This window comes from Telmatherina bonti (genome assembly GCF_933228915.1).
Source record: "Telmatherina bonti genome assembly, chromosome: 18".
Taxonomy (NCBI): domain Eukaryota; kingdom Metazoa; phylum Chordata; class Actinopteri; order Atheriniformes; family Telmatherinidae; genus Telmatherina; species Telmatherina bonti.
The window spans coordinates 14,401,668-14,426,657 of record NC_136616.1 but is presented as its reverse complement, the minus strand read 5'-3'; the positions used below and the strand labels follow the sequence as shown (position 1 = coordinate 14,426,657).

At 40.4% G+C, this 24,990-nt stretch overlaps 1 protein-coding gene across 3 annotated transcripts; it reads right to left on the bottom strand.

Moving 5' to 3' along the window:
* Positions 1–367: 367 nt before the first annotated feature.
* Positions 368–24,092, bottom strand: tox4b (TOX high mobility group box family member 4 b). 3 transcript variants are annotated; one of them, XM_079257708.1, is made up of 9 exons: positions 23,986–24,092; positions 17,702–17,770; positions 8,337–8,624; positions 7,992–8,252; positions 7,571–7,891; positions 7,319–7,399; positions 4,914–5,570; positions 4,679–4,833; positions 368–4,588 (listed from the first exon to the last, which is right to left on the bottom strand). In XM_079257708.1, exons 1-9 carry the CDS (start codon positions 23,989–23,991, stop codon positions 4,351–4,353), a joined length of 2,076 nt encoding a protein of 691 aa, XP_079113834.1. In that variant the 5' UTR covers positions 23,992–24,092; the 3' UTR covers positions 368–4,350. The 3 variants fall into 3 exon arrangements, with proteins under 3 accessions (XP_079113834.1, XP_079113833.1, XP_079113835.1); XM_079257707.1 differs by lacking the exon at positions 23,986–24,092 and adding an exon at positions 19,043–19,683; XM_079257709.1 differs by lacking the exon at positions 23,986–24,092 and adding an exon at positions 19,043–19,683 and having other exon boundaries at positions 368–1,447.
* Between the last annotated feature and the right edge of the window lie 898 nt (positions 24,093–24,990).

The window sequence follows — 24,990 nt, the reverse complement described above, 5'->3', positions numbered from 1 at the left end:
ACCTGCAGGACACCGGCCCTCGAGGACCATCCTCGAGGATGATCCCTGCCGCAGACCAAAGTGCCTGGTTTAATGGAGGTACTCACGCAAATAATCAATTATCCTGAGTGTTTAATTCGCAGCATCTTGATGTAACTTGCTCCTAATTCATGTAGAAATAAGGATTTAGTTTTTTTAAAAAAAGTTTTTATTCAAATAAATAATACAGTATTATGTTGTGTGATGTTTTGAGGCTGTATCCACACCCAGATAACTGCAGGAAAGGAAGCTCTTGGAACTGAAAGAGGATTCACTTTTTTTTTTTTTTTTCCAGGAAAATAAAAAGAAAAAAAAGAAGAAAAAAGCCAGTCAGCTGTGATTCTGAAATCAAAATGTATATTACAACATAAAATATTTTTATTCCATAATTAAAAACATTTCAACGACATGTACAACGAACCAGACTGATAACTGCATCACGTTTCTCAAACCGTCACTTTTTTTTTTTTTTCCCAGTTTTCAACAAGTCGGTGGGTTGAAACTGTGTGATGTTAAAAAAAAAAGTTTTTATGAATTAACTGCATTCCAATATTTTCTAACACTGAAAAACTTTTTTTATGATCTTGAATCTTCCTCATACAGCAAAATTTACATTACTTATTTAAAAAGCTTTAATGTTGCAGGAAGAGATTAGGACAACAAACATATTTGCACCTGATTTGAAGGTCTGAAGAAGCAACTTTTCAGTTGTGGAAGTTCCTTAAACTTATCTTGCATTGGTTTATCATGATTATTCACCTGAACCCTTTTAATACGCAGCGTAAAGGAAGGCTCTTTGTGCTCTGTTGCAGACGTTTATCTTCAATCTTCGAAGCACTTGGCGATCAGCTGGAACAAACACGTCACAGACGACCAAATAAACGCGACTCTCGCGCCTCATTCATGTCCATCAGTCGTGAAAGTCACGACGAAGGAAACGGCACACGTTAACGAACCAGAAACGCCGAAAGGATTAAAAGAAAATTAATGCATCATCATCTTCATAAAACAATTAAAAACACCAAAACTCCATATAAAATGTTCTTATTTTTTTCTTTATGAAGTCCATATTTTTATTTCATTACAACATGATCAATAGGAAATATCTGGAGCGGAAGAGGCATCCATAACCTGTGTATGAGCCACCTGAACTACAGTGGTAACAGCAGCAGTGAGAGGCTGCAGCAGGAAGCAACACCACAGCCACGTTGAAATGCTTTCCTCAGTCTTTGTTCTTGTCCCCGTGACGACACGAGCGTGACAAAATGATCCGCGATGTACACAAACCTGAGTGTACCGGTAAGCCGTTCATGGTTATTTGCATTACACACGTTGTCTTTGTCCTTTTGTCTCCGTGTGGCATCGCCGTCCCTATGTGACCGTTGTGGAGTTCTGCCCTCGGATGGCGCACCAGGCCATAAACACGTCTCTGGAGGAGAAAAGAAAAAAGGCTTTCAGGGATCATACGTGTCCTTCTCAGTAAATCAGAATATCGACGAGTTCATTTATTACTGACAAAAAGTGACGTTTATGTGTCTTCATTTAGAGAACTATGGCCGACAACACGGGTTGTCGAGGGCTGATATCCTGCAGGTTGTTGTCGTCTCCACGCTCCAACACACTTGACTGAAATGAATGGACAGGTTGGCAAGACGTTGTTGGATCCATTTGATGTGAATCAGGTGCGTTGGTGCAGGGAAACAACAAAAACCTGTCGGATACCAGCACTTGACGACTGGAGTTTGACACCTTTGGTCTCCAAACTAAAACCCAACATTCAGTCTAAAACAGGAGTCCCCAACTCCGATCCTTGAGAACAGGATTTAGCATTTACCTGATACAACACACTTGATTCAAATGAAAAGGTTCTCCGACAACTTGCTGCCATCTTCTCGTACCTGTCAAGTTCTGAGTTTTAACGTTCAGGAAATTGTCTGGTGACGGCCAGAGAAAGGAGAAAGAGAGATCTTGGTCACAGGTTCTTTCACTCGGATCTATTGGCGGGGGTGGCGGTGGCGGGCACGCACATGTGTTCTATTATATGGGTTTATATGATTGCTGCATGTTAATTCTTCTCAGGGGCAGGGGATTTGTCTCCTCGTGTCGGTTTACATCCTCGTATCATAAACCAGGAAATTTTACAGGACAGTAACAATCCGGGAAGGTGCAGGAAAGACAGGGGTTTCCCGGCCAGGTATGCATTTTGTGCAGCTGCCTGTTGATGAGCTACTAGTTTGGGTCAGGTGTGTAGCAGCAGGAAAACTCTAAAAGCTGCAGGATGGTAGCTCTCATATGGTGACTTGATACTTTTGGCAGAATCTTGCGCATGTTTGTCAGGAGAGGGGAAGCACGAAGGTCTATAAAAATTTCCTGCTGCGTTGACTTTGGACACAGTGGACCAGCATCAGATGACGCGGCTCCACAAATCAATCAAATCAAACTTCACACTAAAGCTCAAGCAGCTTGGATTTGTTGTCTCTCCACTCCAGACTCCTGGTTCCTGATTTCCAAATAAAAACGCAAAATTTATTTTAATCTAAAAGACAATGGACACATAAAGTAATAGTCTGGTACTTTTTTCAGGGGTTAAAGAGCCTTAACTCTTTAAAAAGGCTGTTAGAATTTTACAAAAACAACATAAAAAATTAAATATATAAATAAAAAACAGTTAAGATTCTCCACTTAAACACAGCATTTATCAAAAACACGAGTTTATTTTGTTTCTTAGCATCTTATCTGTCATACAGGCACCCTAAAGATCAAACTCAGCAAGATATTTAAACATGTAACACCAACAAAAGGCCAGCAGGTGGCAGTGGTACTCGGATAATAATCTTAAAAAGGCAATAAGTAGAATTTATCCTTTCTAAATCAAAGGAACTAAAAAAAAACACTATGTGAAGAATTTAGAGGTGTAATTTAATCTGGAGTATGACATCACACACTGCCCCTTTCCAGCTCCATGTTTACCAGACAGCCTGGCTGCTGCTTGTGTGAATCGCTGCCTCTCAATACCCTTGGACCGTCAGGTAAAAAGTTACAGGAAGCGAGTGATGGCAGGGCGTATTTTGGAAGCAAAATGGTGGAAAACAAAACAAAATCTTAATCTGAAAACACCCAGGATCCGATTTTACCTTTAAAGTAGGAACAGTTCTTGGTAAAGAAGTTTTCGGATAAAGAAAGGGACAGAAGATGGCCTTGCATTTCCAAAGTGGAGAGGACTACGAGGACTACCGTCCGACTCAGAGCTAGCTCTTCTCCTGTAAGTAACAACATAAACGCTGCAAGTTCATTCGACGTGTTTGGCTCAGTGTGTTTGACGTTGCACATTCGTTTGCAGACGAGCGAGAGAAGGAGGAGCCATAAGGTACGTATAGAGTCACTTTCGGTCTACAAACGGTGAAAAACAGCAAACCTTGGGGTGAAACAATTTCACTTCTTTCCCTTTTAATTGACTGAATTTTATGTCAGCGTTTGACATAAAACTTCGCACACGTCTGAGTCCGAGTCAGGCGTCTTGCAGGAGGAAAACTTCTAAAACCTGCAGGACTCCGGCCTACGAGGACTAAAGGCATTTACAGTCCTACTTTCGATTGTTTTGCCCGAATAATTCGAATGGTAATATTTTTAATCGACTCAACGTCAAATCAATGTGAACATTTTTATCGGGAAGGAAATTCTGTCCAGAGATTTTGATACTTTTATTTTTTTAGAAATGAGGTTTATTTATCTTAATATTTCCATCCGACAGATAATTATTCTACCAATCAGATAAGGCTTGTTGACTGATAAATCACTGGTTGCAAGCTGTGCCGGCGTCACTGTTTCTGCTATTTCATTCAAGCTTTGTATCATCATGGCCGAGCATCTTCATTATTTCTTCTCTGCTTCTTAAAGCACGCAGCGAGCTGCTAAAGTAGGTCCTCCAACTGTCCCACAAACGTCCTAAAGTCTGTCCTGAAGCAGCCATGGTCCAGCTTTAACTCCTGGATTAAACAACAAAACTCCCCAAGTTCTCTCTTATCTGGAACAGGAAGAACCTAGTGCCTCTTTTTGTCTTTTCTCTTGCAGCATCAGCACACTGTTGTTGAGTTTCTTTGACAATTTTCACAATTTATTCATAGTTTCGCATTGTGCTTGGTGTGCAGAACAGAAACAGACAGAAATGCTGATAATTTACCTACGAATTATTTGCAATGTTGTGTCATTTAATCTCATTGGTCCCGGTGTGTAAAGGCTTTACGACTAAGGATCCCTGCTTTAACATTTAACCCTGCAGATAGAAATCAGCTTAAAAATCCATCCATCTTTTGCCACTTATCTGGGTTCGGGTCACGGGGGCACCAGTCTAAGCAGGGAAGCCCAGAATTCCCTCTCCCCAGCCACATTTGCCAACTCTGTAGGGAGGGGGGTTCCAAGACATTCCCAGGCCAGCCAAGAGATATAATCCCTCCAGCATGTCCTGGGTCTTCCCCGGGGTCTCCTCCCAAAGGGATGTACCCAGAACACCTCACCAGGGAGAAGTCCAGGAGGCATCCTAACCAGATGCCCGATCCACCTCAACTTACAGCTTCAAAATTAGGTACAGAAAAATAAAAACAAATAAAAAACAGATAAATAACTCAAGCTTCTGCAGCCTGACTGCTTGTTCTGTACACACCTGCAGTGTGTGGCGACACACTCGTTGCTACAGTATTCCTTGTCCCAGTCTTTGCTCTCCACGGCGGGGTTGGTGCAACCGGCACGCACGCATATATTCGGGCTGGCTGTGGGGGTCACACTGGGACCAGGAGCCACGTTCAGTTCCACGTCCATCTGCAGGCGAAGACAAACAGAAACATGTGAACGGACTGGTGAACGGTGGAATGATGAGGTAAAGAAAAACTTAGTCTTACTCCTTCTTCGCCATCTGCAACTTCCTCTCCTGCCGTCACCACGCCGTCCGTCTGTCCCACTTCCACCCTCAGACCCGACGTGGACGACCGCGTCGTGGAAGTTTGGCCGGCTGACGTGACAACAATCGGTGCTATTGAATCCGATTGCCGCAACGAAGGGACCACCTTGATCTGCAGCGGCGGTGGAGCGGAGGCGGCGGCTGTGCCCCCGCTGCGCGGTTTGGCCTGCAGAGGCGGCGGTGCCTGGGCGTGCACCATCTGCTGAAGTCGGGGCGGAGGGGGGTTGCTCTGCATCTGCTGCAGCGGAGGCGGCTGCCGTGGCGACGAGGCGGTCGTGGCAGTGACAGACATGCCGCCAGAAGGCAGTGGCATCTGCTTGATGATAATCTTGGTGACGGTGGGGGGGTTCGGAGCAGCGCTGGTGGGCGGAGGCTTTATGGCGCCGGTTTTGGAGCGCGTGGTGACCTGAGGCAGGTCTAGGATAATGTTGGAAGTACAGATGTTGGTAATGGTGTTCTCTTCAGGGTTGTAGTGCTGGGACCTGGTGGGGCGAGGTGTTGGAGTAGTGGTAGGAGTTGATGTGACTACGGGAACAGGGGGAGGAGGAGGAGGAGGAGGTGGCGGCGATGGTTCGGTATCCATGACTTCAATCGTGGCCTGAGGAGCACAAAGTTGACACAACTAAGTTCAAAGAGATGTTGGCCTGACAAAACATGAGAGAGGTTAAAAACCATCGGTTGCATCTTTACTTCTCTTTACTGTTTCGCCACCTAAAAACAGCAAAATAATATAAAAAAATCACACTAAACAACAATAAAGTCATTTTCAGCCCATAAAACGAAGGCTGCTTCCATCCCACAACACCCAACCTCACCTCAGGAGTCTGAAGACAAAGACGTGCTGGGGATGTTTTAGTGTTGTATTTAGGTGGCTTCAAACCTTTTTTAGTCCCAAAAGTCAAGATAAAGTTATTTTACAACCACTTAACTGGTGAAACCAGGGAGGAAAGTGGGTTGACTGCCTCATCTACAACTGGTTGTTGAGAAAAAAAAACTTGAATGGCGAAAAAAGATGCATGGAAAATCCTGAACATCGTTTAATAAGCGAAGCATAGCACCCTGAATCGAATCTAATCTAATCATGAGGTACATAAGATGCCACGCCTCTAATAAAGGACGAGGCTGAAGTTAGCTTCCGACTCGCAATATCTGGAAAGGGCAATTCCACTGAATTTTTCGGAAACTAGACCACATTAGACCAGGTCCTGATAAAAATCTACAATACTTAGACTCTTCAAATCTGGACTAAAATATTCCACATACTATGCAGATTCAAGAAAATAGTGTCTGATTTGTGAAACCTTTATTCTATTTGTGAAAATGCAAATTAGGCTAATTTTATTACATTTTTAGCATTAGGACCACATTAGATCAGGTCCTGACAAAAAAACTACAACAGTGAGACTCTTCAAACCTGGACTGAAATATTGTAAATACTATGCAGATTCATTAAAACATAGTTTCTGATTTGTGAAACCTGTATTTTATTTGTGAAAATGCAAATTAGGCTAATTTTATGACATTTCTGGCATTAGGACCACATTAGATCAGGTCCTGACAAAAAAACTACAACACTGAGACTCTTCAAACCTGGACTGAAATATTGTAAATACTATGCAGATTCATTATAACATAGTTTCTGATTTGTGAAACCTTTATTTCATTTGTGAAAATGCACATTTGGCTTGTTTCATGTCTTTTTTGTTTTGGTCTAAAGGAGTCCCCGTTTCCAGTGTGTGGAATATTTCAGTCCACGTTTGAAGAGTCTAAGTGTTGTAGTTTTTTGTCAGGACCTGGTCTAATGTATTCTAGATTCCGAAAAATTCTGGCCCTGCGATGGACTGGTGAGCTGTCCAGGGTGTACCCTGCCTGTCGCCCAAAGCCAGCTAGGATAGGCTCCAGCTTCCCCGCGACCCTGAATTGGATTAAGCGGTTCAGAAAATGAATGAATGCCCTTTACAGATATTGCGAATCGGAAGCTAACTTTAGCCTCGTTAATAAATTAATAGAAGATTAGCAACATAAACATAAATATTATTTTCCATGTAAAATAATAATAAAGTCAACGTAAAACCAAAAAGTTTTTTGACTGGATGAGGACTTGCGTGAGCTGCTTCAATGAACTTCAATTTGGGATCAATGAAGGTGTTTTAATCTGAAATCCACTGAAAGGATGAAGATATACGTTGATAAGCATCTGTAATGTTATCAAATTAGTCTATTTATTATGTAATATTTAAGACCGAGTACCTCATGTTTATAGACCGACATAAAGAAATGGTGATTAAAGGCAGTTCCCTCATTCCCAGTCAAGTTGTGTTGGGATTCACGTTGACTCGTACTAACCTGAGAAACTTGGCCTGCTCTGTACTCCGCCAGCGCTTTCAAATAATCCTTCTTCGCCGCTTCGTTTTTTCTTTTGTAAACCTGAGACAGAGGAGGATCGGCGACATGAGGAGCATTTCAGTCTCGCTACATTTCAGTGAGTCCAGGTCTGAAAAAACTTCCAATATTTCATTCCTGATTAACAATTTCTACAAATATTTCCCACCAGAAGGTCAAGTCCCATGTTTCCATGGCAACTACAACCCGTCTTACTTGTTTCTGCTCCTCCCCCAGACTGTCCCACATGGAGGCCACTATCTTGGAGACTTCTCCGAACGTGGCGTTGGGGTTTTGCCCTTTAATGGCTGCCTGCGTGTCTCTGAAGAACAAGGCGTAGGCCGACACAGGTTTCTGAGGCTCATTGGGGTCTTTCTTCTTTTTGCCCTTCTTTCCTCCTCCTGCCCCGCCTTTCCGTCCGACGGCCGCAGACACGCTGGAGGTCGGAGCGGAGAGCGGCGACTCGGACAGCGAGGGATCCAGAGAGATGACTCCCGAGGAGACGCCCAGAGACACCGGAGATTCCACCAGAATGCTCTGATTGGAGGAGACGAAGGTTTAGTTTGAGGGTCATTCATTGCGGATGGGACAAACTGGTCTTTGTTCATGGAAATGGTAAAAAACCTTAAAGACCCACCCTTCGGAAGTCGTCCATTTCATCATCTTGGAGTGAACTGGTGGGCGACGCTGTAGCCGACAACGGGTTTTCCGGAGACTGGGGTCGCTGCAGCATGTTTCCACCCCCCAGACCGAGCCCCAGTTGAGCACTGAGCTCTGACTGGTCTATAGTGGTGAGCTGGTTAGATCCCAGCAAGCCCTGGCTCATGTCACCAAGCGGGACATCGATGGTAACTGGGGACGAGCTGCTGAACTGGGAGCCAATGGGGTGACCCAGATCCTGGGGGGCAGAAGAACCGAGTAAACAGGAATGAGAAGAAAGCAGCCATTATTCCAGAAACCAGTGAGACTCGTCATCCCTCACCATTCCCAACGACGACCCCAGCAGAGCACTTCCTCCCGACTGGTTCATAACACCCAGACTCAGATGCTCCAGACCCTGTGAGGGGGCACCAACGTAAGTGGACGCGAAGGATGGGTCGTCCCCTTCCACCACAGCGTTGCCCGGCACCACCACGCTGTCCGAGGGGCCGGGGTCCGAAAGTTCACCAAAGTGAGACACCACATCAGACACGGTGAGGGCCGAGTCTGGGTCCAGCGAGATGGGAGGGATCTCGAACTCCTCATCGCCGAGGCTGGGAGTGTGGAACGTCTGAAGAGCCGGGGAGGAAGGGGGAGAACACAGGTTAGGGAAAACTAGCATGAAAGCAATGTTGTATTTCTTTGGTTTGGTCAAAACTTAAAAAGCTAGCTCACTTTAATAAGTCTTGGTAACCAAGGTAACCCATTCTGCACTATAAAAGGTGATGGGATGCTGGAATTACAACGGTTCTGTCTGTATCTCCTTGTTTGTGTTTTTTTTAGGAGATAAAACCGGGATCTGGAGCCCATCAAAAGGAAAATATTCTGTTCTGCTGGCTGGAACAGGCTGCTGCCAGAGACATAATGAGACACCGCACATCAGCCACACTCGATGGCGATGACGATGTGGAAAACCCTCACGAGTGGGACCACATCACATGACGTCATGCTGGCCAGAACAAGGGGCTTGTGGAACTGGAAATCTGGGACAGTTTTATGGTTTGTCTCACCTCTAATTTATAAAAGGACAAAGACGGCAGCTGGATGATGATGCTGAGGTATATCTTCCATAATTACATCATCATCTGAATTTATTGCTTCTTTTCCACCTCCACCTTTCTCTCTACAATCTGATGCGTCCTCGTGATGTCTGACCTTTCATGTTTCATGTAGGATGGACAGTATCAGCTGTACTATGTAAGAATAAAATGTCTTGAATACTGATCAGATCATGATAAAAATATAGGCCTGAACCAGACAAAAGCTATGATTTTATTGTAAAGCAACAACTAATTACTGAACTCAATAGTTAGATCAGTAAATATGTTCATGGCTCTGAAGAGGCCACATGGAAACTGCTTGTGGTAGGATTACTGCCTCCTGATTTCCTTTTTAAACTTTTTTTCATTTTTTTCCAAATAAACATAAAAAAACAAACAAAAAAGAAGAAAAACAAAAGCAAAACCTAAAACAACATGGCTCTGGTTAATTATTACGGGTGGGAAATCGAATAGAAAAAAAAAAAATCAAATATTGGAATTTTTTGCTTCACAATTTTAAAATAGATTTTTTTCCAAACCATTATAAAATTGTTGTCAGTTTTATTGTTTTAATTGATCTTTTTACTTGTCTTCTTGGGCATTATAGAGCAGAATGATGGTCTGGATATTATGTTGTTTTTTCCTCATTAAAGTCAAGAAAAATGCCAAACAAAAAAAGTTTTCAACATTTTTTTTTAGTTTGTTTTTAGTCAACAAAAATCAGCAATGCCCAAGAATCGTCAGAATCGCAATTTAAAATGGAATTGGCACCCAAAAAGTCTGAATTGAATCGAGACAAAAGCTTACATAAAATCTTCACAGTCCTACTAAATATGGCTTTATGACACATGCAACTAAATTAAACATCGCAGGTGGAACAGAACACTGGGAACACTGTCCATTATGATGTCATACTGGGATTGCCAGTCTTCCACAGGACAGCCGGATGTTCTTCCCAGCAGGAAAGGTCAGTAGTTTACTGACCTTACCGTCCATAACTCCAAGAATAAGACCCAAAGGGTCGAGCTGAACAGGTGACTTTAACAGAAGACAGTACATCAACAATGTCAGACAAATACTTCTATGCACATCGCCTTTCTTCGCGTTACATGCCAATATAATTTAGCATGACTGAAGACAGAAATCTTTGTGGCATTGGGCCACTGAGTAGGCTACAAGGCGGCCTAGGTCCTATTCTCAAGCCGGTTTAGTTACCTGTCACCTCAGAGTGGATTTTTAGACTGGAGGGAAATGAAAACGTCTTCTATGGTAGACTTAGTCATAAAGGTGACGTTATTCCCACTTCATCTGCAAAAATCTTTACAACAGGCTTGTTGGTTACAGACAATGCAGCTTGAACAGACGAATACTGAGCTGAAAATCTAATGAGATTTAGGTTTGTGGTTACGAAGACGGCTGTCCGGCTGCTCGTTGCGCTACAGGCAGACCCTGTAGATCACACATAGGGCGAAGCCTGAGCACCAAACCGCCACAGCGTCAGATCTACAGCGTCAGGATAGAAAACAGTCAAGTTTTACACACACACACACACACACACACACACACACACACACACACACACACACACTAGTTCGTTCAGTGAAATAAGTAGGTAAATCCAACTTTTCTTACACATCTACATTTTCATCCCTTTGATTTTGCTGTCATGACAAAAAATAGGAAAATATACATGAAGTCAAGCCTAAAACTTTCATCATGTATCTGCAGCTACTTTGTAGAAAAAGCGAAAAGTTGCCATGTTAAGCTGCTTGTCGTTGGTTCGTTTCAAAAGCCACTGACCATAACCAGGTGTCATTCATTTCCTTCCACTCCGACGCGTCGAAAACAGGAGACGCTTTAGGTTTGTTTTCCAAGATAAAAATAAGCTCATCACTGATGTTCTCGACTTTTCTTTGTTTCTTTAAGTCCTTCATTAAAGGGTTGATGCTGAAACACTTCTGTAATGTCAATTCTGCTCAGATTTTATGACATTTATGGAGCCTGTCGGCCTGTCCAGATGAACCTGCCTCTCGGCCTACTGGCTCCAGCTTCCCCGCGACCATGAATTAGACCAAGCAGTGAAGAAACTGGAAGGATGGACGGACATTTACACACCAGTTTAACTTACATAAATGACAACTGACGGCTGATCAGCCATCTCTGAACACCATGCCTGCAGATTCACTGTAAATCGAGGCTGTTTGTTTACAACCCTGAGATCTGCAAACATGCCCTGAAAGACTTTACCTCGCTTAGCTTGAGACCCCCTCATCCCAAACCCCCTCATCCTCATCATCATCTGGCGTGAGTCAGTGTTGCAGCTTTTTAAAATGTGTAGTTTTACACAGCATTTGATGACTCACTCTGTAAGAGGTGTCTGTGTGAAATGTATTTATAAACTCAGTGGAGGTGGGGGTAAACCAGGGCTCTAAAAAATGAAGATATCAATAAGCTGTTGTCTGTTTATGTATTTACTTGTGAAATAAAAATGAATTCGGACCATAGACTGTATAAAGAGATGGAGGGAGTCTCCGTGACATCACCCATAGTTTCTGAAGAGCTGAATTGAAGCTCGGTGGGCAGTTCCTACTGTCGCCATGTTGGCAGTGTCATGCGCGTCGTCTCGCCCGGAAATTACAAATATGGGCAAAAAAGTGGAGCTGAGTGGGCAGCCGTGAGCACCATGGCGGATGATTGACATCGAGCGAACTCCTAGCTTTCTGTAGCTAAAAGCTAACCGAGCTAACCCCGAGATAACGGGAGCTATCCAGCTAACGGAGGTAAGCGGGCTAAAGCTAAGTAAGTGTTTACTGGCTAAAAACCGCGGTTGTTCTATGTTCTTCTTACTTGAAGCCAGAGATTGGTACCTGTCAACCAAAAGGACACGCCCCTAAATTTGCCAAACTTTGAGATTAAATTACTTTTAAACGGGCAAGTTAGAAAAAAACTCATTCCTCCCACAGTTGTCATGAAAGTAAACCTGACCTATAAACCGAAAATGGATTTTTCAACCAGGCTGTAAACATGTTTATTTCTGCTGTGAAGTTGGCCTTTTTAACATGGGAGTCTATGGGGATTTGCTCTGTTTTGGAGCCAGCCCCTAGTGGACGAAGGGGGAACTGCAGTTTTAAGCACTTCCGCATAGGCTTCACTTTTAACCGCCGGAGGTTGCCGCTTGGTTCGGACACAGCATAACTAGCATTCATCAATGACGGTGTGGATTTGTGATGTTGGGGAAGGAAACGTGGAATTTTCCTCATCAGATTCTCACTAATCCACACTAATTTAGTTATTTTATTTCCATTTAATTGTGATATAAACAAGGAATGTCCTGATCAAAACGTTTTGTTGCAGATACATATAAATCATATAAGACGTCCACCTACAGCACGGTTGCAACCTGTGAATAAACATTTCTGCAAAATGCAGCACGAACTTTCAGTTATTTCTAAACAAATCAATATGAACACAGTTCGTACAGCAGTAATAAACACAGATGGCATAAGATGCACATGCTTGCGGCAATGAATTTCTCCTTTGTAACCTGTTGCAGGTTGCGTTAAACAGCAGATATCAGAAACAAAGCTTAACGAAGACCCTTGATACTACAGCTGTGACGATATGCTTTTGTCTCTATTCTATACTGATTTTTTGGTGCTGATTAGATTTAAATTGAGATTCTCACAATTCTTCCACATTGCTGATTTTTGTAGATTAAAAACAAAACAAAAAAAAATGTATAAACTTTTTTTTTGCAGTCATTTTTCTTGATTTCAATGAGGAAAGAACAACACAGAAACCAGACCGTCCTTCTGCTGCTATAATGCCAAGAAGACAAGTAAAAAGATCAATAAAAACAATAAAAATAACAAAAATTTTATAACAAATTATCAATTTATTTGAAAAAAAAAAAGAGCTTTTTTACACACACAAAAAAAAAAAATCAATTTTAAATTTGTCAAGCAAAAAATCCCGATGCATGATTTTTCGATTAGATTTTCCCACCCCTACTCGAAACTAGGGGTGTCGAATCGAAAAATCGAGTATCAGGATTTTTCCCCCCACAATTTTAAAATCAATTTGTTAAAAATCTATTTTTATTCTTAAAGAATAAAAATAATTATAAAATTTTAGTCTTTATATATTTTTAGCTTGTCTTCTTGGGCATTATTGCAGCAGAATGATGGCCAGGCTACTGGGTTGTTTTTACCTAATTGAAATCAAGAAAAATAACAAGCAAAAAAAAAAGAGTTTTGTACATTTTCTTTTGTTTTTCATCTACAAAAATCAGCAATATAAAAGAATTGTGAGAATTGCAATTTAAATCGAATCGGCACCAAAGAAAATCTAAATCGAATCGGGACGAAAGCATACAGTCACAGCCCTAATCGATACCAATCATCTGAGAAATGCCTCGTCTCAGACCTTTATCAAATATTTACAACGGGACTGGGACATCCGCAGTGTGGAGTACAACAAATAAAGGGTAGTCCGGAAAATGTTTTCAACAATAAAAGCATCAAACTCCGCAAAGGGGCAACAAGAGATAAGAAATTATTTTGCATTCATTACCTTCACAGACAGTCAATATCAACAGACAAATAAATAATATCTGACAAATAAAACGGTATAAATGTATTATTCTCTTTACTTCCTCCTAGTCAGCACAGAACAAAAGGAAAAGAGTCAAAGTGTATCAAATTTTATATCAAGGAGGATTGAATCAAGGGTCCTTAAAAATATTTCCAAACTAAGAAGCCACTGCTGAGCCTTAAAGTTCATAAATCCCAGTTACAGCCAGGATGAAACGTCTCCAACTGGACAACACAGTGGAACCAGTCTGTTTCACATGCTTCCTATTAAAAGATTAAAACCTGGGAATAAAGAGTGTGTGAGATCTAAAAGGCAAACAGATTTCATGTAACTTCTGTTTCCGTAGCAATTATTTTAGTATAAACACAGTTATAAATTGGACTAATGTAGATTTATTTTCATTGGATTACAGTGAATTGGTTTGAATTGGATTTTCCCTTGTGAACTGGTCCACAGCTAATAAAGCTGAATTAAATTGAAAGATTTTTGTCTTCCAGCAGTGAAAGGGCATCATTTTGTAATCCAACCCTTAAACCAAGGTGCTGGTTGTTCTTAAAATTTAATCTGGATTAAAATGATCCGGATTCGTAAATCCATCTTGTTATAATGTCGGTTTTTCAAAGCAACGGACTGGATCACCCCGATCACAGTTTCCCAGATTACTTAATCGAGATTACCAGGAATTAAACCAATGTGGGCCAGCAGCTAAGTGAAGCAGAAGAGCCAACATGGGGTCAAAACGCAAAAATCATCAGCATCCACTTTTATTTACAGTTTTACTACATCTCATCAGAGTCACAGCGAACAATTTCCTGCGGATGTTCTGAAAAAGTTGGAAATTAAAAAGAAAGTATCGATGTCCAGCTCGGTTAATGGCGCACCAGTTTGGAACCAGACCCACCTTCTCTGTCAGGAAGAGGGACTGGACGCGATGTAAGGGTTATTAACAGCGATAAATCACAGGAAAATTAATTAATTTTTTTGTGTTTGTCATTAAAACTTGTGTGGGGGGGTTAATTTCATGGGGACAAGATCACAATATGTTTTTATTTTTGCTGCTTTATCTCCTTTAACGGCAACGCTTACTCAAGTCAAGAGCAGAATTTAAATATAAGCAGTGAATAAAAATATAGTTTAACCACATTTTCCTCCTGAAATCCAACCCACCTGTTGGAATCAGGATAATCCTGTTTTCTTGGATCAAAGTTGTCCAGATCAACACAAACGGAAGGCTTTTATCCAGATGAAGACTCGGACTGGATTACACAATCCTGTCAGTTTCCAAGACAGTTTTCAAGACCGGATCCGGAAACCTGATCAGATGACATCTGAACCAAGGTCGCAGTAAACCCAGATGATGATGATGATGATGATGCCAATCATCAGTTCACAAAGTGCATCATCCAGTTTTCTGACTATTCTGTTCTACTCTACAGTCATTTAGCAGACGCTTTTATCCAAAGCAACTTGCATACGAACTCATACTCTGGACCTGAACTCTGTGTTGTGTCTGTGCTGTCACAAAATAATCAATAAAAAAAGAAAGAAATCGTGAAGGAATGAGAAATACGACGGCCTGAACGCAACAGAAGCAGGACAAAGAAATTACTGACAGTAAATTTATTTGTTACAGAAGACTTGACAGTGAATTGCTTAAATTGACCCCTGTGGGTGTTTTATTTAGCATTTACACACCTTTAACCTGCTTTTTTTTGTTTTAAACATTTAAAAAGCATTTACACAGGTTAGTGGCTCAATTTCCACAAATTTATAGGTTAAAAAATGGCACTAATGACTGATCTAGGCCTGTCACGGTAACACATTTTTCCATGCAATTAATAGTCTCAGAAATGATTGCAATAGACAATAAAGCAACTATTGTTGTCATTTGAACACCATTTTCAACTAAAATAACAATAATGCCATAACAATTTAATTTCTAAAGAACATTTAGCTCGAAGTGCAGACTGGTTTATGCTCATCCAGTCCCCAATCCGCTAAACCACATCAGGATTTCTCCTGCAGTTCTGGCAACGTGGTTATCTGGAAGATATGGTCTCTAAACACCATGTAACACAGTTACATAGTCTATGGTCAGCTCATATACGGGGACATGTTTGGACTTGACCAGAGGGGGAATGGTAAAATGTCATTTTTCATGTCATTGTAAAGTTGTGGAATTGCTGTTTGTAACATGTTTGTTCATCCAGATGATTCATATACCGTTAAATGTTTGCAACATTTGTCAAAATGTCACCTTTTTTTAAAAACAATATTAAAGGGCAGCGTTGCTTCACTGACCACGCTGTCTGAGTGCACACCATGTTTCACTGTCCTGGTTGTTTTTAATCTGTGGGTTAAATACGCCAGTGATGGTGGACAATCGGGAAAATGGAGCTAACTGGTTTGTTAAGGTCTTTTTTTCCCAGCTGGGAAAACTGGAGTTGATGGTTGTGTTTTAAGTACAGATGGAAGCTTGTTGTAATGCCGTTTTTAGTTAATATTTTTCTTATCGTGCGATTAATTGACTTATTGCGACAGGCCTAACTGGATGTCTTTTAGTCTCTTGATAAGACGTCTTTGCAGTCCAATGCAGTAAAGTCCAGAGCTCTCTATAGCAAAAACCAAACAGGCACTTCCCATGTGTAGAACACGACACGGGAAAGCAGCTTTGCAAGACAACAGTCAGTCATCTACCTGCACACAGAGGACAAGGTACACTCTTCCGACAGGAAGGTCCACATATATTAGACAGAGAGGACAAATGGTTAGCGAGAACCAGAAAAACAAAGAGAAACAGTTGAGATGGGCGCAAGTTTCACCTGTGAGCCACCCGCAGCGCAGCCTCAACTCTCCTCGGTTTCAGAAACATTTGCACCTGGAGTCTCATGACCAAAATACATCACGTTAATCAGCCAGGTGAGAAATTCCCAGGTAGCAACGATCCGAACAGCCAACATGGTGGTTGGGTGGATCAACAACCCTCGTGTACGAATGGCCAAACAACCAGTTTTGAAACAAAGACGCTTTTTGGATGAGAAGTGAAACGCTTGCAAGAAAAAAAGATGTTCAGCTGACTTTGATTCAAGTTCTCAGAATGATCCAGATCACTGAGAACCGACACTAACGTATTATGATCCAGATCCATTACAAACTAGAAAAACACTCAGAGAGCGCAGACCTCCGCCAAGCATATTGTGATTAACACCCAACATAACTTCAAAGTAGGGCTGCACGATTATGGCCAAAATAATAATCACGATTATTTTGAGCAACATTGTAATCACGGTTATTAATCACGATAATTCATTGTGTCTGGGAAAAACATGTATTTTTAATGCACCACTTGTAAACGTCTGCTTTGTACTTTTTATTTAAACACCAGAATCTCTTCCGGATCGCCACCTAAATTTCATCATTTGTCCCTCGTGACCCCAAACACATCCCGAAGATTTCATCCAAGTCCATCCATAACTTTTTGAGTAATGTTGCTAACAGACAAACTCGACGAAAAAGACAAAAACATAACCTCCTTGGCTGAGGTAATAAAAAGGTACAAATTGGTGAAGACAGGCTGATCCATTTACCAAGAAAACCGACCGGTCAGCAGCAGGTAAATCTTTTAAACGGGCTGATCTCATCTCAAACTAGGTTAGGTAACTCATGTGATCATGGCGATACACCCCAGCAATCAGTGAAGCATGTTTTAACACAGAAAACCAAAAATAAGGCCAAAGTTCCCACGTTAAGACACTGATCCAGGTCTCTACTGTAGCCACTCTTTACAAAGTGGGCAATTTTATGATTGGCTGGATGACACGAAAACGTTAGAAATACCTATGTAGTATGATGGTGTGAAGTTTCTAGTATATATATGGGAAAATTCAATTCCCAAATCCTGACTGAGAAACTCAAAAGCAGCTTTGAGCTGAGAACAAGTGTCCAGCAGGAGGGGAGGGGGAGGGCTTCATAGTGACAAACAAAACTGAATGCTATTATACAAGATTAGCCCTACCTCAGAAGAAGAGAGGAAGGGATGGCCGGACCCAGATATTGTCAGGTAGTTGTCACTGCCTCCAGGGAACTGAAACATACAGGTGTACAAGTTAGATAGGGAAGATGGTTCTAAATGTAATTTGTTTATTTTTCCCCCCTGGTCTTCATCTACTGAACAAACCCAAAAACAGGGTTATGGAAGGTTTACTTTGCTCGACAGCGGTAAAAATGCAATCTGATTGTCAGGCAAATACACTTTTATTTGAGAAAAAGGTGCAACTCTTGTCGTTTTTCTGCTGCAAGCAGCACATGTGAAGCGAAGCAATGAACGCCACATCCAGACAGAATGAGATGCAAGGACATGATGCTGTTGATTGATCACATAAACAAGGCACGTATAGATCCAGAATAATATGTAGAAACTAATTCACAAGCCGTGAATTCACACTGGCAGGACTTTACTGAAAAACCAGCTGTTTCTGTAACAATTTGTGTGCAGCATCACAACAGGAGTGATTAAAAAAAGTGCAGATTTGTCTACAGTATGATCAGATTTACAGATAAGGACTAGTTTATCTAAAGTAAAGCGCAAAGTGGAGAAACTGGATACAAAAACATTAGGGCTGTGAAAATATGTTTTTGTCCCGATTCAATTCAGATATTTTTGGGTGCCAATTCGATTTAAATTGCGATTCTCACCATTCTTTGATATAGCTGATTTTTGTAAATTAAAAACAAATGAAATGTAAAAAACTTTTTTTTTCTAGTCATTTTTCTTGATTTCAATTATTTAAAAAAAAAAAAAAAACAGTAGCCAGACCATCATTTGGCTGCTATAAAACCCAAGAAGAAAAGTAAAAAGATCAATAAAAATAACAAAAAATTTATAGTAGTTTAATTTTATTTATTTTAAAAAAATCTTTTATAAAATTGTTAAACAAATAATCCCAATTTTCGGTTGTTTTTTTTTATTTGACTTTTCAACCCCTAAAAAAACAAAACAAAGCCAGCATCATATTTTGGTGCTGGGTCTCCTGCTTTCGCGCACAAAACTTGTAATTTAGTCATGATTAATGACACTTGTCTACAGTAGCATCAGATTATTTACAGATAAGGACTAGTTTATCTCAAATAAAGCGCAAAGTGGAGAAACTGGCAACAAAAACACAAAGCCAGCATCATATTTTTGGCCCTGGGTCTCCTGCTTTCTGCACAAAACTTGTAGTGAGTCATGATTAATGAGACACAGATGTTGGTCTTTGTAGTGAAAATGTGCTTAGTTGATAAAAATAAGCAACCAAAAAATAGTCAAGTCAACTGGATTTATGTTCAAGCCCTTCAGGAAACTGTCCCTTGTCACCTTGTTGTCGGAGTCAAATCCATTGAAGGACTGCGGATCCAGGAACTCCGGACCACCGTCGTGCTGCCCGGTACCGTCCGTCAAATCCGAGTAAAAATTCAGGTCCATCCTTTTTGTTTTCTTTTATTTATTTATTTCTTTTATGAGTTAAAGCCACGTTAACTCACGCGATTTTCCTTTTCTTTTGGATTTTTTGTGGCAATCGTGTCAGATAGGGGTTAGTACCCACCCCGCCACAAGGTTAGCTGTGTTATAAAGCCGTCCAACGCTGACAGCTCCGGTTTATATATGATGGGAAAAGCGAGCACGTGCGGCCAAAAATAACCCGCGCGACGTCTGGCTCGCTACCGGGGTGAGGCAGCGGTTATAACGGTCTGTCTTGCTGACTTGTCCTACCGAGGTTTAGCTTTAGCTGGCTTTGACGCAAAGCTGCGGTACTCGCGCCGCCGACAGCCAGGCGAGCGTACGATTTACTGTCGGTCCCCAAACGCGCCATTCAATCAGCGGTCAACGTCGAGCGGAGCTGTCCGCGTGCATTTTAACGGTCGGACGGTTGATGACGGTGAACACGTGTAACGGCGAAAAACGACCCTGATCGGTTCAATGTGTCTGACAGCCGAGGAAAACAGAGCGAACCCCCGGTTTCTGCTTCGTGTTGGCCCGGGCCAGGATGTTCAATAGATCCCGAGACACGGATTGTGGATGGAATGAATGAGAGCAGTCAAGTGAAAAGGGAAAATGACCGGAAATGGGAGAAAGGCGTTTCAAAACAAAAGGGCATTGCAATACATTAGACCAGGGGTGCCCAAACTTTTTGCCTCCAAGGGCCAAACTGAAAATGATCCAGTGAGCCACGGGCCAAACACTGCAGCTTTAAGGATGAAAAAAAAGAAAATGCAAAGTTATTTTAATTATTGTTCAATAGCAAATTCAGTGTATTTTTCCTATCTTGGCAAATTAAATGTTACATTAAAAAAAATCAATATAGCAATATAACAATGAAGCCATAGTTAGAGGGGCAAGAAACAATAGTTACAGCCACTAAACTTTAACCAAGTGCAACGTGTCAACAACCAGAAACAGTGCATGTGGAACAACGGGAGTTGTTACTTAGTGGAAAACACAAAGTTGATCTTTGGATATTACCAGTCTCCCCATCTTAGGTTTCACCTGGCTCACTGACAAGGTCATTGAGGTGTGAGTCAGTCAGGGTCCCTCTGAGTCTGGTCTTATTGGGGTTCATGACACTGAAAGTGTCTTTTCACCAAGCTCTGAAGGGCATTAATATAAACAATGACTTAAGGGCCAAAAGCAAAGTGCTGACGGGCCGATTTTGGCCCGTGGGCCCCACTTTGGGCACCCCTGTATTAGACTATAACCATCACAACTGAATATCTGACCAGCAGGGCTGGATTTAAAGTACACAGACCCCTGGGCACAGAGTGTTCCAGGGACCCCCTTCCCCACCGCAACATTGTGAAAATTGTGGATGATACACTGTGAAACATTTCTAACATCTCAGCCAATGGTACCAATAGCAACACACTGGACACTGTGGTGTAACGACCTGGTTTTTATGTACATTTTGTTTTATGTCCATACTGCTGATGTTTTCCTTACGTGGGCCCCACATGGGCTCCAGGTGGGCGTGGGCCCATAATGCCCATCGTATAATTCGGCCTTGCTAACCAGAGGTGCCGTATGGGTGGGAAAAGTTTGGAAGATTCTAAGGGCCCCATGACTTGATAGGGGCCCAAAAAGATGTACAAACTAAATAAGAAAATTATTTAACTTTCATTAAAAATCATATACTTTTTCAAAGGTTGTAATAACATATAGCAGTAATATAAACTGATAAACCATTGAAATTGCTAAAATAACCTAGTTAGATGTATGCACTGTAATTTAACCCTTTAAAGGGCACTCAATGAAATACCTTCAATTTAGAAATTTTAACCTAAAATTGTTCTTCTGGTATGAACCAAGACCTCCATTATTTTGTTACATTAACACACACACACAAAAAAAGTTTCTTGCTGAATAGGAAAGTAAACAAAGTGATCAAAAATAGTCACTTGCCCCATAAAGGGTTAAACACAGCCCTAGATCTTTATTATTCCCATGAAAAGCTTTTTTTTAAAATCAACTTTAAGCAAAAACAAAAATGGTGGGGTCTATGCCATTGTCTTTCATAGGGCCCAAAATTCCTGATAGCGCCCCTGTGTCTAACCTTAAGTTTTGCCCTTGAACTAGCCACATCCTCATTCTGACTGATAATAAAACCCAGTCTTGACCCTAAAAAGATTGGGGGAAAAAAATCACCTTGTAGCTACTGAACAAAAGCTCTGTTCCAAAATAGTCAATATTTTGTTCCAATAATATAGGAAGACACACTCACAAGAATGCTCACAATATGCATAATAAGCAGCCAGACAACATCCATCTGCCAGAACAGCGCTGTATTTTCCAGAAGTGATCCCAGTTCATTGCAAAATGTAACAGGTTTGTCTCTTGCAAACAAACAGACAATCTAAAAAATTGGGTGCTGATTACAGAACACGAGTGCTCATCAATTAATAAAACTCTTGTTATTAATTATTGTTTTCTATTTAATTTAGGTCGACGCAAGCAATCTAAAGTGATGACCATTCAGAAGGGATATCTTTTCAAATCTTTATTTCCAAATTCCACATTAAAATGACCCGTTGTGTTTGTATCCGCCATATGACAAAGATGGCATGTCAAGCCAGTTCATACGATGAGTTAGCCAGTTTTTTTTGGTGGTGCAGGAGTTTATCTTATAAACGGAGGAATATACATTTTACAGGATAGGAAAAGTAACCATTTCCTGGTAAATGTTCAGCCTGGACTGAAATATGTTGATCGTTCATTTATTACTTCTATTTAGCATCTAGACAACCTTGTTGGGTTTTTATCAAACCTATGATTGAAGTTATTGTACATGTGCATCCATTGCTGGATGAGAACACAGTATGTGGTATATATATTTACTGATATGTTGCTTAAAAGGTATGCCTAACTGGTTTACTGTTTGTTGAACCAGCACATAAAATGGTCCAGATCCATTTTACTTGCTATTTTTACATGTATGCACCAGTATGGTAATGGTACCGACAAAATAAGCAGGATACACTATTATGAACTGTGCTCGGTACTTAAAAAAGGGGGCAACTGAGCTTCTTTTAAGTTTTAATTAAGATACCCTGCAAACTGAAGATGATTACGTTGGATGTGGTAGCAGATCGACCAAAAAAGTGCTCCAACTGCCTTCTGTGAAACAGGGTGTGAAAGGCTGGGAAACCATACAGAATTATTGATTTATTTTTATTTATTGTCAATTAGACTAATTTAATTCACTTTCACTTATAGGGCACCGAGATGCAACAAAAGTCACCATGACTTAGGGTCTTAATGCAAAATACCAAAAAGCTATAGGATATGAAATGCCTAAATAGTTCCTTTGAGTCAGTACTTTCAGGGCAGTATGAAGAAAGAACAAGTCTCAGTTAACAGGAAGAACAACTCAAGCAGAACTAGACTCAGAGTGGACAACCCCCTGTCTCCATAGCTGAGATGAGAAAACAGCAACAGAGAAAGGCTATCTGGCATTTTGGGAGTCAAAACCTTTGAATAATGGTCTGTTTCATGCTGTAGGGTAACTAGAGCTCAGTATATAAAACCGATGCCATTAGACAGTTTGGTTGTGTTTGCAGTAATTTAATCTAAGAGTCCAACCAGCAATCTACGAGGAAATGAATGTGAATTATAAAGGTCACTCACGTTTTTAACTTAAATGGCCCAGTTCTATAGGATAAGCATTGCATTGGTTAGGTTGCACAATTGCTTATCCATTCATTTTTATCAGTGTTTCTTGAACCTTCTTTGGGCTCTTTGATTTGCACATCACTTTTGTTACTAATCTTGTGGGTTTTAATTTTTACATCCCATTCATAAAATGTAAACTGTTTGGAAAAACTAAAATCACCCACACATGCAGTTGGTGAAACTATGCTTTATAAATGCTGCATTTTTATTCAGAACAAGTACTTAAGTACATACTATGCTCCCAACACTGAAGTTAACCCAGGTGAACATCAGCTCACACTAATTGTATTTGTTAAAAATTTAATTGTCTTTTCTTGTATGGGCACGTGGGGGGCAGACTTTTGGGTTACCCATCTGGTCCTACCTTTGGCCCTATAGTTAAACGCAACATTTCACTTTACTGATTTTAGCTAATTTTGTTTTGAAAGCCCAGACAGGAAGTTGGGTATTGACATACATTTCCTGTCTGACCGGAGCTAGAATTACTTTGATTTCTTATAAAGGTTAATAATCATGTTTTGAATGCCTCATTGACATGTGAGCATTTGCTGCTTTCTCACATGCACGTTTATGATATTTTAACATATACAGTGTATTCTGCAGGTGAATTTGAGCTTTTATTGCAGCTAATCTTACCCCCCAGTTCCTCACTTGGTTTGGTCCAATATCATGCAAAAGCCAAGAAACCCAGTAAAATTGTCACGACGAACTGCCAGTTAAGCAATCCCATTTTCAACTTGTCGGCAGACATTAAATATCTGCTGTCTTTGTACTGTTGTGTTTCTTTAATAACTAACAAAATAACAGTAAAACACCGTGTTAACTGGGAATATTTTCTTCAGATACATATCACGGATTTTGAGAAATCCCAGTCGGAGTCAAACTAGACTAGATCAAGTAAAAATAATTATAAAAAAATAAAAGAAGTGTAAAAGTAAAGGGGTGTAATGAATTAGTTTAGAACCGGGTCATTTGCTCCCCCAAAGAAGGCCATCATTGTTGTGTTTGTGACAACCAAAGATCGTGTGCTGTAGTTAACAGACATGAAAAAGGTTATTTTATTGAATCATAAAGTTTCTAATACCATCTTGCCTTACCTCCATGTTCACCCCGAAATCTGATTCACGTTTTGTTTTAATCCCACTTTTTGCTAGTATGAACTTCGTTTACAAGGGATTTCCTCAAATATCACAACATGGCACCGGCTTCCGGATTGAGTGCGTACGTGGAAATGACCTCATCACGCAAAAAGACGTGCACGTCCCTAAATTAAAAGCCTGTCTGGGGTTACCATAGACACGCCTTTGGAGGTTACCTTGTCTGCCAGCTGTCGATACAAGGCGAAAGGAAATGTTTGTACCAATAACAGTACAATAATAATAATAATAATAATAATAATAATAATAATAATAAATTATGGAGAATGTGAAATATTAAAGGAAAATCAATATTTAAAAAAATCTATAGATCAAAACGGTTGTTTCTTTTTTTTATCAAGGTAAATAATACGTTGCACTGAAACTTAATTTAATCATTAATGGAGTCACATCCAGGAAAATTTATACTGACAAAAGTAACTGTGGGATGGCATATCAATAGATATTAACTTCAATTAACCAGAAAGCAAATTCGAGGATTTCATGGTGTCAGAAAAACATTAAATGGTTTGAAATCAATAAATAATAGGTTTTCAGGCCCATTTCTATCATTTTTTAAGCCTTTGGTAATTTTTAAGATAGTCATAATAATCTTCAAACTGTTGCAATCAGCCTTACATTTTAATATACATGTTGCCTTTTATTACCTAAAAGGCAGCTCTTATTAGCAATGAATAGTTTATTTCCTTTATTGACATTTATTGAATTATTGAAATATTACTATATTTAAATATATATTGAAATATTGAATTTATATTGATATAATTATATAATGATATATTGATATATATCATTATATATTGAATATATATTAAATATATATTGATATTTTGAATTTCCCTTTGAGGATTAATAAAGTATTTTTCATTTATAAAGAAACTATATTAGAAGGAATACTTTCAGATAGAAATGTTTGTCATTAAAACACAAAACTGAGTACAATTC